The sequence below is a fragment of the Penaeus chinensis genome, chromosome 2 (genome assembly GCF_019202785.1).
Source record: "Penaeus chinensis breed Huanghai No. 1 chromosome 2, ASM1920278v2, whole genome shotgun sequence".
NCBI classification, from domain to species: Eukaryota; Metazoa; Arthropoda; class Malacostraca; order Decapoda; family Penaeidae; genus Penaeus; species Penaeus chinensis.
This window is the reverse complement of record NC_061820.1, coordinates 17,211,891-17,227,380: the sequence shown is the minus strand read 5'-3', so window position 1 is coordinate 17,227,380 and position 15,490 is coordinate 17,211,891. Positions and strand designations below refer to the sequence as shown.

At 35.4% G+C, this 15,490-nt stretch overlaps 2 protein-coding genes across 2 annotated transcripts in view; one reads left to right on the top strand and one right to left on the bottom strand.

Annotated features, from left to right (window-relative positions):
* The window catches only part of LOC125033400 (phosphatidylinositol-glycan biosynthesis class W protein-like), a 10,803-nt gene extending 2,585 nt beyond the window's left edge, over window positions 1-8,218 (bottom strand). The window contains exons 1-7 of the mRNA XM_047624877.1: window positions 8,085-8,218; window positions 2,954-3,108; window positions 2,075-2,243; window positions 1,709-1,800; window positions 1,407-1,511; window positions 1,017-1,155; window positions 499-737 (exon numbers count right to left, since the gene is read on the bottom strand). Of these exons, the coding sequence (XP_047480833.1) occupies window positions 499-737; window positions 1,017-1,155; window positions 1,407-1,511; window positions 1,709-1,800; window positions 2,075-2,243; window positions 2,954-3,108 (899 nt within the window). The 5' untranslated portion in view covers window positions 8,085-8,218. The remainder of the gene's footprint in view (window positions 1-498; window positions 738-1,016; window positions 1,156-1,406; window positions 1,512-1,708; window positions 1,801-2,074; window positions 2,244-2,953; window positions 3,109-8,084) is intronic.
* Window positions 8,102-14,929, top strand: LOC125033393 (cysteine desulfurase, mitochondrial-like). The gene is made up of 9 exons (XM_047624864.1): window positions 8,102-8,336; window positions 10,998-11,203; window positions 11,359-11,496; window positions 11,790-11,974; window positions 12,257-12,373; window positions 12,715-12,825; window positions 13,703-13,914; window positions 14,036-14,258; window positions 14,606-14,929. The coding sequence occupies exons 1-9, from the start codon at window positions 8,243-8,245 to the stop codon at window positions 14,667-14,669; spliced, it is 1,350 nt and encodes a 449-aa protein (XP_047480820.1). The 5' UTR covers window positions 8,102-8,242; the 3' UTR covers window positions 14,670-14,929.
* Window positions 14,930-15,490: the final 561 nt, after the last annotated feature.

Below are 15,490 nucleotides of genomic sequence, written 5' to 3'. Positions count from 1 at the left end.
TTACGAGTGCTGCTTATCTCACCAGTTTACCCTTTTCTTTGATTTACAAAAATATTTAAAGTTCTCTTATTTTGTTGTTACTAATGTTTATAACATTATAGTAATTATAATGATTATAATAAAAATAACACCTTTTATATTCAGAGCACAATTAAAAAATACATTTATTCCTGCCAATTCAAATCAGATAAGATCACAAGGTCTACTAATTAATTCTTTGTGGCTAAGCACTAGCAGAGCCATCTATGTGCAGAGACTTTTCACAAAAAATATAGAAAATGAGCACAGAATTTTCCCCATTTTTTATTCATTTTCCCCGGTGGCATTGGGCTAATCTGATGGTCTATCTTTATTCTATTTACATACTTTGAATATTTGAAAACACATACATTAAATCCTTATCAAAGTAATAGTTATTATTTGTTTCCTGATAATCAATGAAAATAATCAGATTCATCAACCAAATATACACTAACATTGCAATACAGAGCAGTTTACCTTCTCCTGAATATGTAATTCCCCACTGCAGTGCCAAATAAATAAACAGCCATATAACCTGGCATTGATACAATCCATTCTCTGTTTGCAGTGAGAAGATTATCTCTTGGAACGTTACTCAGTGTCCATGAACCAAGATTGCCAGCAGTCAATAAAATGTGATGGCACAAACACAGCAAAGTTGCTAGTACAGTAGCTGAAGACCAGGTCAGGCGATATACCCACCATGAACAAGTAGCCTAGAATGAAAAAGGAAATATAATGGGTACTTTTTACAGATTACAGTATACTGTAAGATACAAAAATCTGAAAATGGTCTTATATTTATCAGAAGCAAAACACTTACATAGACATACTGACTGACAACGGTGGAACAATTTTCATGAACAACATATGAAGAATATACATTTTATATTTTAGACATTTCATAATATGTAATTTTAATATAATACACCCACCAACAGGTTTATCCATGTAAGACAGTCACACAAAAATAAAAGATTATTGGATTTTCATACCTTAATAAATGCCAATGTGAAGAAAAAATTGCCATGTACCCCATACTCTGTTACATGATGCTGGTAATCTGACATATGAACAAACATGACTCTCAAAAGACCCAAGATGGCAAGGACAACAGCATCAACCATCACAGACCTGAACAAAATAGAACTACCGTTTGAATGACAATTTAGATAAAGTGAGTCTGTAATGCAAAATCAAGTTTAGTCTTTTCCTGATAACAGTGTAAATGCTAAAACATATGAATTTCAAAGTGGAGGGGGAGGAGGAGTAAGAGGAACTGATGAAGAGAATCATTATAGCATCTCGACATAAAAGGTGAGAAAGAAATTTTTCTATTCTCGCATTCTTTTACCAGAAAGTTTTTGAAAGTACAAGGAACTTACTTGTAGCACCTTCTCTTCCGACCTTCAACAAAACCGTTCACAACAACAAATCCTGCAGCTCCTACATCCATTACGCTATATCCATATTCCTCTGTCTTGGCAAATCTGACAAATAAGTTTTTAAAAATAAATACTCTGAAAACATTATCTGTGTTTCATTAGAAAGATAATACTTGCAGTGGATTATCTACATGTATCTTCAACAAATTATCAATAGAAATACACAATGCCTAAAAAAATTTAATATTTCAAAATCATACCAGAAAGTACAAGTTAACTGATAAGGAATACAATTTCTTTACCTCCTTGGAAAACTGTGAAAATCCACACCCAAGATGGCAACAGCTGTATTTACATTCAATATAGCTCTCATTGCAGTCAAACATGCCAAGTGCTGCAAGGAAAGCAACATAAAATTTAATAAGGGAAGCAATCAGAAAGATATAAAGATCTTGCTAATCACATTACTTTGCTTACATATGGGTGTAAATATATATCAGTGCTTTGAAATAATCTGACTTGTGACAAACTACAACATAGTCTACTAACTAATATTTTTCATATATCTGAGAAATAGACAGTTGCTTACTTAAACAAAACTAAACAAACAATCAAACTCAAATATTAAATGCATTCTTTCACATATACCTGAGAAAATATACACACACCTTTGAATTATTGAGAAAGGAATCCTGGAGAGGATGAGATGTACATATTAGGACTAAGCCAGCAAGCATTATCTGCACTGCACTCACTTCCAGGGTGTAGTTTGCCAGTACTGTAAATCCAAGTGTAGGTGGAACAACCAGTAAAAAACTATCTATAAAAAACCAAAGCCTGTAATGGGAAAAGACAAAGAAATATGAACACAAGTCAGAGAAGCTGAGATTCTATATAAAATATCCATGGTGATATAATGGTATCACCCATTAATCTTACAAACCAATACCTTTTAATATAAATTAGTATCAAATTGGGCAAAGAGATACGGAAGAAAGCTACATGATGAAATAAATTACACTGTTGAATACCTGAACATATTCAGAGCTCTATAGTATCGTCTCTTAACATACTTGCTTGACAAAGGCATCAACCTGCCATATGTGCAGTTTTCTATTTGTGATATGTCATGTTTTTAATAACCTTAACAGTCTAACTTCCCTTACTGACTGCAAGATAGAGAAAGTGGCTTGCAACTTAGTATTATGTGCTCTCTAAACAATAAACAACTTGATGATGATGATGATGATGATGATGATGATGATGATGATGATGATGATGATGATGATGGTGATGATGATGATAATGATTGTTGATAATGAAAAGAGAAAGAAAAAGAAAAAGAAAATGAAAATGAAACTAAAACTAAACTAAAAATAAAAATAAAGATAAAAATAAAAATAAACATAAAATTTTTAATGATAATAATAATAATAATATATGGATACTGACAATGATGGTAATGATGTTGATGATAAAGAGTATGATGATTCCAATGAAGGAAGATACCATGTTATTATGAAACTAATTCCTTTTCCATTACTTACCATCCCATGCGCCCCTTCACAAAACAAGCAGCAAGAAGAGATGCAGGTACTACAGGATATATTGCCAATATAACATCAATGGCTGTCGAACCAGTGTGTCCCGTCACAAAAGCCTCATGGGCTTCTCGCACTGATTTATTGTCATACATGATCATCTGTTGAAAGAAATATTAAAGTGAGTAGGGCTATACCTTCATAATATCAGTGTCAGTTAGGGTTGTAATGGACCTTTTTATGTGGTAATCTACCCAGTGATTCATAGACATTGATCTAGCTGGGAATTTTTCTATTCATTTATAGTGTATGATAGATGACAGGATATGGGCAGGGGCCAGCGAAAGTCTGGTCAGAAAAAATGGGGTATTGGTTAGTACTTTCGTTTAAACCGTCAGAGCAAACATCAACCCCGGTAATCGTAAACTGAAGTGAAGTGTACAGTGAATAGATGGATGATAAACTCCCCTCTGAACCAGGAGAGAGTCCAGGTACATATACATATATGAACTATGAAACCCTAAATGAAAGAAAACATAAAAACTGTGAAAGCAATAGCAAAACAAACCCACCTTCCAAGCAACACTGGAAAGCAAAATCTGGAAAGAACTTCACGCAGTTCCAACCAGCAATGAATAACAAGACTGAACCCAACATTTAAGTAAGATGAAGCCTGAATGTAATACTTATACAACTCTCAGGAGACATTAAATTCAAATTTTAACAACCCAAGTCAGTTAACAAATGCAATTAACAATTCAGAATTTCACAAATAGATCACAGAAAATAAGATATTGGGTAGGCAATCAGATTTGAAATTGATGATATCAGGGAAATAAGACCCCTAACGGAAATAAGAAAACTTGGACAAAGGGAAATTAATCGTAAACAACCAGCAACTGTATATATGCCCAGTTGAAACAGACCTAGATATAAGAACAATCAGAGAAAAAATAAGAACATTAGGTAAGAATTCTCACATTCAAGAAATAGTAAGAATAAACTAAAGTAATCAAGAAAAAAATAAACGGAGAAATGGATTCCAACAAGGTCTCTAAGAATCACATCCAAAGGACCACTGCCACAAAGGGCTAATGGCCATACCTCACACCAAGTCAAACAGTATACCTTCCCAATACCCAAATGCTACAATTGCCTCTGATATGGACATTGGATTCTTGTAGTAGATGCAGTAGTTTTAACCATAATTTCAAAGATTGTAATAATAATCCATACTGCTTCTTTTGTTAAAATCATATACCAAACAGTTACTCATGTAGTATACATGATATAGCACAAGTAATAAGCAAATACAAATTTACACCAAACACTCCAGATATCAAGAAACAACTGCAACAACTGAAACCATTTACAGAACAAGCTAAAAATAATACTAATAAAGATGCAAACACAAACCAAAAGAAAACATTAGAATTACTAAAGAAACCCACACTCCATAGGTTAACATAGCCCTTGGAAATACAAGCCAATACCGAATTTAACCACAAAGCTCTGCCCAAGCTATGTCACAAACACAAAACACAACACCAGGACAAATCCATAACAGTCACCAATAACATGGACATTACCCACACCCATTACGCACTATCACCACCCATAGCCACCACCCCTGGATGATTACCACAAAAGAAAAATATATACATATATATAATAAAGTCAGTATCAAATTTGATGAGCAATATAAACTCAGGAAAATCAATTTCAAAAATAATTATGGAAGCAATAAATTATTTAACCCCAATCTTAAAACATTGAGATCCTAGCAGTAAAAATATAATATAGAGAAAAATGGATGAACATCATATTGACATACAACCCTTGCAATAATATATCTAAAGAAGAATTTCAGTATTACATAGATCAGATACAAGAACCAAAACTGATAGTAGGAGACTTCAATGCACACCACCCTAACTGGAACCTATTAACAAAAAAAGTAACGGAAAATAACTTAAATTGAAAAACCAAAATAATATCATATTATTAACACCAAAAGGACAAATAACACGAAGAGATCCAAAAACAAAATGAGAAATCACCCTCGACCTGGTCATGGGTTCACCTGCAATAAGCCACTTAACAAGAAGAACAGGCCCACAGCTAGATAGTGACCATAGACCGGGAGCCCAGAGGGGTCAGCCTAGCTAAAAAGGTTACCAATTCTAACCCACATAGCAATGGTCCTTGTGCTTGCCCATGTATGAAAATAAAAGTCTGGCAGGCCTGCAGTGGTGGACAAGGTCATGAGGTCATGTCAAAGTTGTAGCCCCATAGCATTTATTAAGGCCCAGACTTTGGGTCTGATCTGATCATCACAGCAGAGATGACATGATGGTCGCAAATGATTCCAATGGACAAGACAAACAACTTATATTCCGACAACATTTGGCTAATGTTAACGGTTTGGTCTGTAAAAACTGTTTTAGTTGAGAAATATGGTGCGAATGGCATCTTTTTATGGCAATGAGTATAACTTTAACCATTTTTACAGACCAAACCGTTAACATTAGCCAAATGTTGTCGGAATATAAGTTGTTTGTCTTGTCCATTGGAATCATTTGCGACCATCATGTCATCTCTGCTGTGATGTTCAGATCAGACCCAAAGTCTGGGCCTTAATAAATGCTATGGGGCTACAACTTTGACATGACCTCATGACCTTGTCCACCACTGCAGGCCCGCCAGACTTTTATTTTCATACATGGGCAAGCACAAGGACCATTGCTATGTGGGTTAGAATTGGTAACCTTTTTAGCTAGGCTGACCCCTCTAGGCTCCCGCTCTACCACCTTCCAATTATAATAAAAGACAAAAACTATCAAATCTCATCAAAAGTATTAGAAAGAAAATGGAAATCCACAAAGGAAGGATGGTCTGCCATCAGAACTCAGTCAAGTAAATATAAATATAAATTCACTGACAGAACTAATGAAGCTAATAAAAGACATTGGAGAAGAACATTTCAGCTTTCATAGTAGAAAGATAAATTACAAACCTAATAAACCCTGGTGGAATGAGAAATGTAATGAAATAATAAAGAAAAGAAATAAAGCTTATAATAAATGAAGGAGAAGTCCATAAACAGAAAATATATGAAATCAACTTAAAAAATACAGAATTATATATATATATATATATATATATATATATATATATATATATATATATATATATATATATATATATATATATATATATAAACAGGCAGGTAAAACAACAAGTGATTACCCTCTGATAAACAACAACTTTCCAGTAATTCAGATCTCAAAAAAAACTAGAATGATTTAAAGAAGAATATGAAAATGTAACAATAAAAAAAACAAAAAAACTACTAACAAAATAGAAAAAGAACTACTAAGTAGTTACACTGAAGAAGACATAAATAAAGATATAACATTTGAAGAATTAACATATGTTATAAAAAATACAAAAAATGGTAAAGCATATGGCCCTGATAAAATTACTTATGAATTTTGTAAAAATTTCCCTAAGAATATAATAGAAGTAATATTAAAAGACTTTAATAGATATTGTGAAAAAGGAGAATATCCTAATGAAATTAAAAAAAAAACAACAATAATCAACCCAATTTATAAACCAGGGCAAGACCCAACAAAACCAAATTCATGTAGATTCATAAGCAGAACTCTTTGTGTTGACAGAATCTTTGAAAATATAGCAACAAGAAGAGTGAACTGGTGGCTAGTAAAAAATAACCTAGATGAAGACCTTATCAGTTTTAGACCAAACAGAAGTACAATAGATGCAATACAAATAATTGACATGAAATTAAGACAAGCAATAAAAGAAAAAAAATACACAAGTAGTATATCTAGACATAGAAAAAGCCCTGACTCCATAAGGAAATATTACATCCTTGACACACAAACACCTTCCTACAAAGAACAAGAACATAGATATACTCTGAATACAAAAGTATAACAAAGAAAAATCCAGGGAGTACAGACTGCTATATAGCCTAGTCTAAAACCCTATAAAAGAAGAAAGACGAAGAAGACTTCACTTACAAGTCAATGGTCGGCTACCTGTTAAATATTCTTAGCTAAAGAAAAGCCATATATGGCATATTTCATTAAGAAGTATTGCTTTGCTTCCATGCCACCCATAGTTAGCTTACGCAGTGTGCTGGCCATTCATCCTAGCTTCAGATTAGATATATCATAATCCATAATCTATAATAGATATGGTATAATTTTAGTTTCTCACAGCCATATAGCACAAGGTAAAATTTACCTGTGATGGACAGCACCACCAAAAATGAGACGTATCATCCATGGTCCCACCTTTGCACGCTGATAATAAGAAAGTTGTGCGACACGTAATACTTTGGTGCTGATTTACAGGAAAATATGATAGCACTATAATAATCAAAGTGAAAAACTACACTCGGTAATACATGCAATAATCTATACAAATAAATAATGCTGAAAATAGGGGGCAAGAAACGCAAAGCGGAGAGCGATTCCATGGTGATCAGGAGGGGTCCAGGGGCAAAGGGCACCCCCGTTAGTGATCAGATGGGGGTTAGGAAGATTTGTGGCTCATACAGCGATGTATTTGGAATTCCAGGAATGGCTGGAGTATTTGACAATCTCAGATTCTGGCAGACTATTGCATTGGTAATTGAGAGGAGTAACTGCAAGATTCCATGGCTGTGTGAAACTAAAAAAATTACCTTGGATATTAGCACAGTAGCTATAAGGGTATTAGCATAAGTTATACTAGATAATAGCATGAATCATAATTCTGAATATTTTCCTCGTAATTCAGAGAACATTGCCAGTTGACTTTAATGAGTCCCTTTGTAAAAACTAATTAGGTGCTGTCTTATCGTGACCCTGCCAGTCAGTGTCTTAGTGAGCATATGTATCAGTTACAGCTCTTTTCTCTTCTTTAATTGTGTCCTGGAAGATTGTTACGGCAGTTCCCTCACTCATATGCGATTACCTCTCAGACCAAACGGCTCCTCAGCATGAAAATCGCTGCAATACCATTTGGGCAACAAGGCGGGGATTGAGACAGCCTACGTCAAAATGCATCAACCATTGTTCCCAGCAATTTCTAAAGACAGTGCTGTTACTCTTTCAAAACAGGCCTGTGTCCGTCCAGCGGTGAGCGAATCCGCATGCGGCTCCACGAACGCGGCGCCGCACCGCCCGAGCCCGAGCCGCGAACGCCGCCGCCGACGTAAACATCCGCCGCCGCCGCCGCCGCCTCCTGCTGCGTAGCTCCCGCCCTCGTCAGACGCTCAACATGTTGGCCCGCTCCGCGCTGGGCGGCTCCGTCAGCTCAGGCCTCAGGAATGCCTTGAAGGGAAGGAATGGAGGCATTTTCGCTAGATTTTTCGGTAAGGAATGACGTTTCCAGAATATTGCATAATCACGATTTTATGTCCTATAGTGGATAATCATGTGCATGCTGTGCTTCAGTTGACAGATATTGAATATACTGTCGATATATACCTATTGTTTTTTTGTGTGTGTAAAAGGGGTTTGTAGGAGTATAATGCTATTTATATTACTAGTTGACAATACCTTTGCATAACGGATTCCTCTCACCCTCCCATACACCTGCATGTAGGAATTATGCCATGAGACCCTCCCAAATCCCGATATTCTTGCCCAGATAGCAGGCGAGGGCTTTAAAGGTGCCAGGGAAATTGCAGGGTGTAATATAAATGATACACAGCATCAGCCAATATATTTTCTAATGCCGCATGCTGTGCCCCTGCGACCTCCCCATGGGGGCCGCAGCCCCCCATCCCCTGTCCTGGAAAATAAAGAATCCTTCATGTATTCATGGCAGGATAGAGCATTAGACAGATTCAGCATCAGGTGCTCCCACATGTCAGTCATAAGCTCTACCCTGCTGTGAATATTTGGAGGATTCTTTATTTTTCCATGAGGGGGTTGGCACCAGCAACCCCCCCGGAGGGGAGTCACAGGATTCACAGCCCCTGCATTAAACAGTATAGTTACTGTTTCTATGTATATTATTCAAATTTTACTCTGCAATTTCCATTGATACCAAAATTGTCGTCAGTAGTTATGAGAAGGTATTCTGAAAAACTACTCCTAAATATGTATTCTGAATAGAATATTTCTCTGCTATTGTTAATCATAACAATATAGACATTGTATAGATATTATAATTTTACTTGCATTTTAAGCAAGCCCAAACTGAATACTAGCATCTCTAACTCTATTCACCAATTACTGTAATTTTTCCATACTTCCAGCTATTAAGACTACATCATCAGTGTATCTTAAGTTAGATATTGTTTTGCCTCCAACTCTTACATTTCCTGAAAACCCCTCAAGAACATTTCTCATAATCTGTTCAGAGTTGAAGAAGTGTGGTGAAAGAATGCATCATCGGCGCACACCTTGCTGAACATCAAACCATTCTGTTAAACAAAGTGTTGTTCTAACTGCTGCCTTTTGCTCACTGTACATAATTTTAAATAAGCTACTTATATACTCAGAGAACCCCATATTTTTCATTGTGTGCTATAAAACTCCATGTGAAACCATGTCAAAAGCCTTACTATAGTCAATAAAGCATAGCTAGATGTTATCATATTCTCTGTTCTCTGTTCATTGAAGATTTGGTTTCTGGTTCCAGTTCTGGGTCTGAAACTGGCTTGAGCTTGATCAATTTCTTCAACCATTTTAATTTTAATGCTGCCAACAATAATTTTGCTACAATGGCTGACAAGAGCAATAGTCCTGTTGTTACTGCATTTTAGGATGTCACCTTTCTTAGGTATTGGTACAAAAATTGATTTAACCCAATCCTCTGGCCATTCCTTCTTGGTTCATATCAAAATACATAGTTTGTAAAAAAAAATGTAATATTTTTCTCCACCATTTTTAACTAAGCTACCACTTCATCCAGTCCAGGACTGTTATTGTTCTTAAGCTCATTGATTGCCTTTTCAACTTTGGAGAACAGCAAAATGTCATTCTTTTTGCAGTATTGTTTCCATCTTTCTTTCACTTCTCCTTTACAGTGTTGCCCCTTTTTCATTTTTGACAGTGTCTATACTGGGCTTGAATTTTCTTGTTAAGCTTCTTACACCTAGATAAAGGTCTTTTAGAGTGATTGCACAGAATTCTCATCAATACGTTGACAAAGGTAATTTATAAAACTATCCTTATCTCTCCTCATCATTCTTTGAACTGTAGAATTTTGAATCTTGTATCTTGCCCTGTCTGCTTCATTGTTAATGCGACTGGCTCTTAACTCAGCTAGGATTACTGAGGAGAATAGACCTTCAAAACTAAGCTTAGATCCTCTATATTAGTCTTCCTATCAATATAGTCCTCTATGCTGAGAGCATAGAGAGCATAAAGGATGATGCTTCTACTTTTTTCTCAAACATCCACCTCTACACATATCCCGGAAAATGGTCTGGTATGGTGCCAGGAGCTTCTGTCTTGAGAGGGTGGAATATATCCAAACAGTTATTGTTTTGAAGATCACGAGTGGGCAACCTCTGTAAGTGCGCTAGTCAGAATTGGTCTAATTATTAGTGATAAATATTTTCCCACGCCTTCTAACTACATAGCTCAAACCTACTGTGACCTGATATTCATATTTTTCTGATATTTAAAGTTGAACTTTGTTATAGTTACACTTTGATTTAGCACACTGGGAACTTCTTGGAAAACTTAAAAAGACATTGGAAATTATTAACTGTTTGATGAATGATATAACACATGAATGGGATAAGACACTTCCTTGCCTATTCCTTCTCCCCTTCCCTAGCCATACGGCAGTATGTGGCCCTCTCCAGTTGCCCAGATTGCAATATGAAAGAATTGGAGATTTATTTAGTTATTTTTAAGAACCTCCTGGGGTTTAATATGCCACTTTTGGCATGCATGTAATGGATTGACCACCCATTTCCTGTATCTTTAAATTCTCATTCTAGATGTCTTGCATTATTTTAGGAATGAAATTATTATGCATATAATAGATTTATGACATATATTTATTACCACAGGTACTTCTCCAGTTCGAAATGTGGCAGGCATGGAACAAGAATCCGAACTCCGTCCCTTGTACTTAGATGCCCAGGCAACCACTCCATTAGACCCACGTGTGCTAGATGCTATGCTTCCTTATCTTACGCACCAATATGGAAATCCTCATTCTCGCACTCATGCCTATGGTTGGGACAGTGAGAAAGCAATGGAAAAGGCTAGACAGGTAAGTCAGAGTATTTTTAATATACCTGATTTCTCATAATATTGTCATACCACAAAGATAACGTTTAAAATCTTCAAATCCTAATATACTGATATTTATATTTGGTTTACAGATAAAAATGTTTGTTTACTTATGTATATTATTTTATTTAATAGCAAGTTGCTGAACTTATTGGAGCAGACAAGAAAGAGATTATATTTACATCAGGGGCCACAGAGAGCAATAACATCAGTGTCAAAGGTGTTGCCAGATTTTACAGGTCCAAGAAACGCCATGTGATCACTACTCAAACTGTAAGTTTGTATCTAAAGTTTGTAGCTTTAAATAAAAGTATGGGTGCATATGTGATGCATGAATATGTGCAGGCATGTGCATACATGCATGTGAATTTGTGTCATTTATAGAAACTGTAATAGCCTTAGAAAATAATGAGAAAATTCAAGAAATAGGGATATCAGCTTATTGACTGCTTTATGACTAGGCACAGAACAAAACTATAGTGGATGTTGCAATTACTTGGCACCAATGGCTTAAATTTTCAAAATCTGTCCAATCTCCTTGTGAAGCATAAAGTATATTCCAACAGGAACATAAATGCGTCTTAGACTCCTGCCGTGCTCTTGAGAACGAAGGCTGGGATATAACCTATCTTCCAGTACAGTCGACAGGTCTGATTTCTCTTGAAGAATTAGAAGCAGCCATTAGACCTGATACTGCTTTGGTGTCTGTTATGATGGTTAACAATGAAATTGGAGTTGTTCAGCCTGTCAAGTAAGTAAAGAGGATATGCCTATATTTTGAGATGATAATGCATTCATTTATTTTTCAGGTTGAAATAAGTCTGAGCTGCAGTAAATGAATCCTTGTGAAATGAAAAATACTGTATTTGATATATCATTTCCATTAGATTATGTTATGAAATAGTAGAGGAAGCATACTGAATTAATTATATTTAACATCATATACTTGTATTGTCAGAATTACAGAAATAAAATTATGTTGTAAATTTATCCGAATATTCAATATTAATAAAAGTAAATGTACCTGTTTCAGAGAGATTGGTGCATTGTGCCGCTCTCGCAAGATATTTTTCCACACAGATGCTGCTCAGGCTGTGGGTAAGATACCCATCAATGTAAATGAACAGAATATTGACCTGATGTCTGTTAGGTAAGAAATGTTTAGAAGTGTAGTGTTAGGATTCATATCCTTTTTACTTCTTTTTTTCCCTCATTTGTTCCCTTTTTAAACCTCTGATAGATCTTTGGGGCCATTTTTCTTTCACCCCTACCCCTTCCTCCCCCTTCTGAGTTCTCAGATGATATAGTGACACAATTTGTATTTGTCCTTCTGTTTTATCATATAACTTTCATCTAGATGGTTAATGTATATATATTTTTTGTTTTTTGTCTTTTGAAACTTCACTGATATTGATATATAAATTATAGAATAAACAAAGAATATTTGCACCAATAGACTGATTTTGATAATGACATGTACTTCCTTTTCAGTGGGCACAAAATTTATGGGCCTAAGGGCATTGGTTGTCTGTATGTTCGCCGACGCCCAAGGGTACGTGTGGAGGCCTTGATGAGTGGCGGTGGGCAAGAACGTGGCATGCGGTAAGTGTTTCTTTTGTTTTCTTACTTTTCTTTATTATAGTTTTTTCTTTCTTTTCTTTTCTTTTTTTTTTTTTATGAGTAATGGAATTTACCTCTTCTTTGTTGACTTCATGGAAATAGAAAGGACACTTGTTATAATTCTGACAGGAATCTTAATTTCAAATTTACACATCATTTTAACACCCTACTGCCTCAATTCTCATTCCCTCCTTATACCATATCTTAAATTATTCATGATGAGGTAAAATTCTAGATAATGCTTAGCATTAGCACATGCTACTTTGCCTGGGTTTATGGCCAGGCCGACAAGCTGCCATCCTGACCAGTAGGACCCAGGGTCATGACATGATTAGACATGAAAGAGTTTTGAGCATGATGTGATAGGACATTATCTGTGGCAGTGGGCTAATTATATATATATATATATATATATATATATATATATATATACACATATATTTTTTTTTTTCTTTCTTTTTCTTTTCTTTTCTTTTCTTTTCTTTTTCTTTTTCTTTTTCTTTTTCTTTTTCTTTTTCTTTTTCTTTTTCTTTTTCTTTTTCTTTTTCTTTTTCTTTTCTTTTCTTTTCTTTTCTTTTCTTTTCTTTTCTTTTCTTTTTCTTTTTCTTTTTCTTTTTCTTTTTCTTGTTCTTGTTCTTGTTCTTGTTCTTGTTCTTGTTCTTGTTCTTGTTCTTTTTTCTTTTCTTTTTTTCTTCTTTTTCTTTTTTCTTTTCTTTTCTTTTCTTTTCTTTTTTTTTTTCTTTTTCTTTTTTTTTTTTTTCTTTTTCTTTTCTTTTTCTTTTCTTTTTTTTTTCTTTCTTTTTTTTCTAACATGAATCCAGGACAGAGAATTCACCTTTAATTTCCACTGTATCCCCAGATCTGGAACTGTGCCAACCCCTCTTGTTGTTGGCTTAGGTGAAGCATGTGAAATTGCGAAGAAGGAGATGGAGTATGACTCCCAGTATATAAAAAAGCTGTCAGACACACTGATTCACTCCATTGTGTCAAGAGTGCCCAATGTCATCAGGAATGGTGATACAGAACACACATACCCTGGCTGTGTAAATCTCTCCTTTGCTTTTGTAGAAGGTAAGAAAAGCATTTGAAAGAATGGCAGTAGCAGGTGTTCTGTGCTAAGAATTATGCAGTATTACCTCCAGAAACCAGTTTGTAGAATTCTGTTAATGTGTTACTATTTCATCTACTCCAGGTGAAAGTTTGCTGATGGCACTGAAGGATGTGGCACTCTCCTCGGGGTCAGCTTGCACTAGTGCCTCTCTGGAGCCTTCATATGTGTTAAGGGCCATTGGAACAGAGGAGGACTTGGCCCACTCATCCATTCGGTTTGGCATTGGACGATTTACCACAGAGAAAGAAGTTCAATACACAGCTGATAAGTGTGTGGAACATGTAAAAAGACTAAGAGAAATGAGGTGCGTAGTGTGATATGTCAGGATATTTTTATTGTCTTTTGATATGAGCACTTGGCTGCTTTATCTTAGAGGTGTTTTGATATCTGGCAAAAGATAATTGCATTTAGTAACTTATGCAGTTGTGGATAATTTACAAATAATTGGCTTTCTCATTCTTAATCTACATTTAAAAGATATTAGGTAGTGTGATTGGAAAGTCTTGATATATGATAATAACTATGACATATATATTTTAAAACTGTTAGAGGAAAACTTTGGTTAGAAGGCAAATTATTATTATGTTGTAGAGAATATATTGACATCTATTCATATGAACATTTATTTACATTTTTTGTGCATCTTTACAGTCCTCTGTGGGAAATGGTCCAAGAAGGCATCGATCTGAAGAGTATCCAGTGGTCACAGCATTAACACATATAACAAAAGTATTTCCTTGTAGCCAGTTGTACTATATTTGTTTATTGTTTTGAGATTAAAATTAAAATGTGAATTGTGTGCGTGTGCGTGTGCGTGTGCGTGTGCGTGTGCGTGTGCGTGTGTGCTTGCGTGCACAAATGCATTCATGAATGCATGCATTCTTAAAATGTATGTACACACACACACACACACACACACACACACACACACACACACACACACACACACACACACACACACACACACACACACACTCTCTCTCTCTCTCTCTCTCTCTCTCTCTCTCTCTCTCTCTCTCTCTCTCTCTCTCTCTCTCTCTCTCTCTCTCTCTCTCTCTCTCTCTCTCTCTCTCTCTCTCTCTCATGCACATGTACACACATATGCAAGCATGCACACATAAACATGTAGTTACTCTATATTTTGATATATTTAGATACTATGTTTATATATTTTACCAAGACATTAAAAAATCAACAAATATAAGGTCATTTGTAAGGATCGCACAGGACTGTATTCACTTTAGTATACATAATATATCTATTATCTTTATCATTGATTGTTTTACTGTTTATTGATTCTACATTATCCCATTGGACCCGGATGCTTCACTGCCATTACATGGCCCAAAATCAGGCATTAGGATTACGTGAAAGGCGACTCTGTCGGCTGTGCAGCTTGTAGGCCAGGCATAAGTGAACACTTGTGTGGTGATAAGACTCAATGGCTCCATTTTGCAGTGTTATTTTCTCTTTTTCATTCTTCCCCTTTGCAGTTTTATTTCTCTTTTTCAGAATAAGCATTTTTAGTTTGTTTTT

Excerpts from the sequence above, each read along its gene's own strand:
- LOC125033393 (XM_047624864.1), top strand. The coding sequence starts at position 8,243 with ATGTTGGCCCGCTCCGCGCTGGGCGGCTCCGTCAGCTCAGGCCTCAGG. Across the intron at positions 11,497-11,789 it reads ATGTGATCACTACTCAAACT|GAACATAAATGCGTCTTAGA; the intron begins GTAAGTTTGTAT and ends ATATTCCAACAG. Across the intron at positions 12,374-12,714 it reads ATTGACCTGATGTCTGTTAG|TGGGCACAAAATTTATGGGC; the intron begins GTAAGAAATGTT and ends CTTCCTTTTCAG.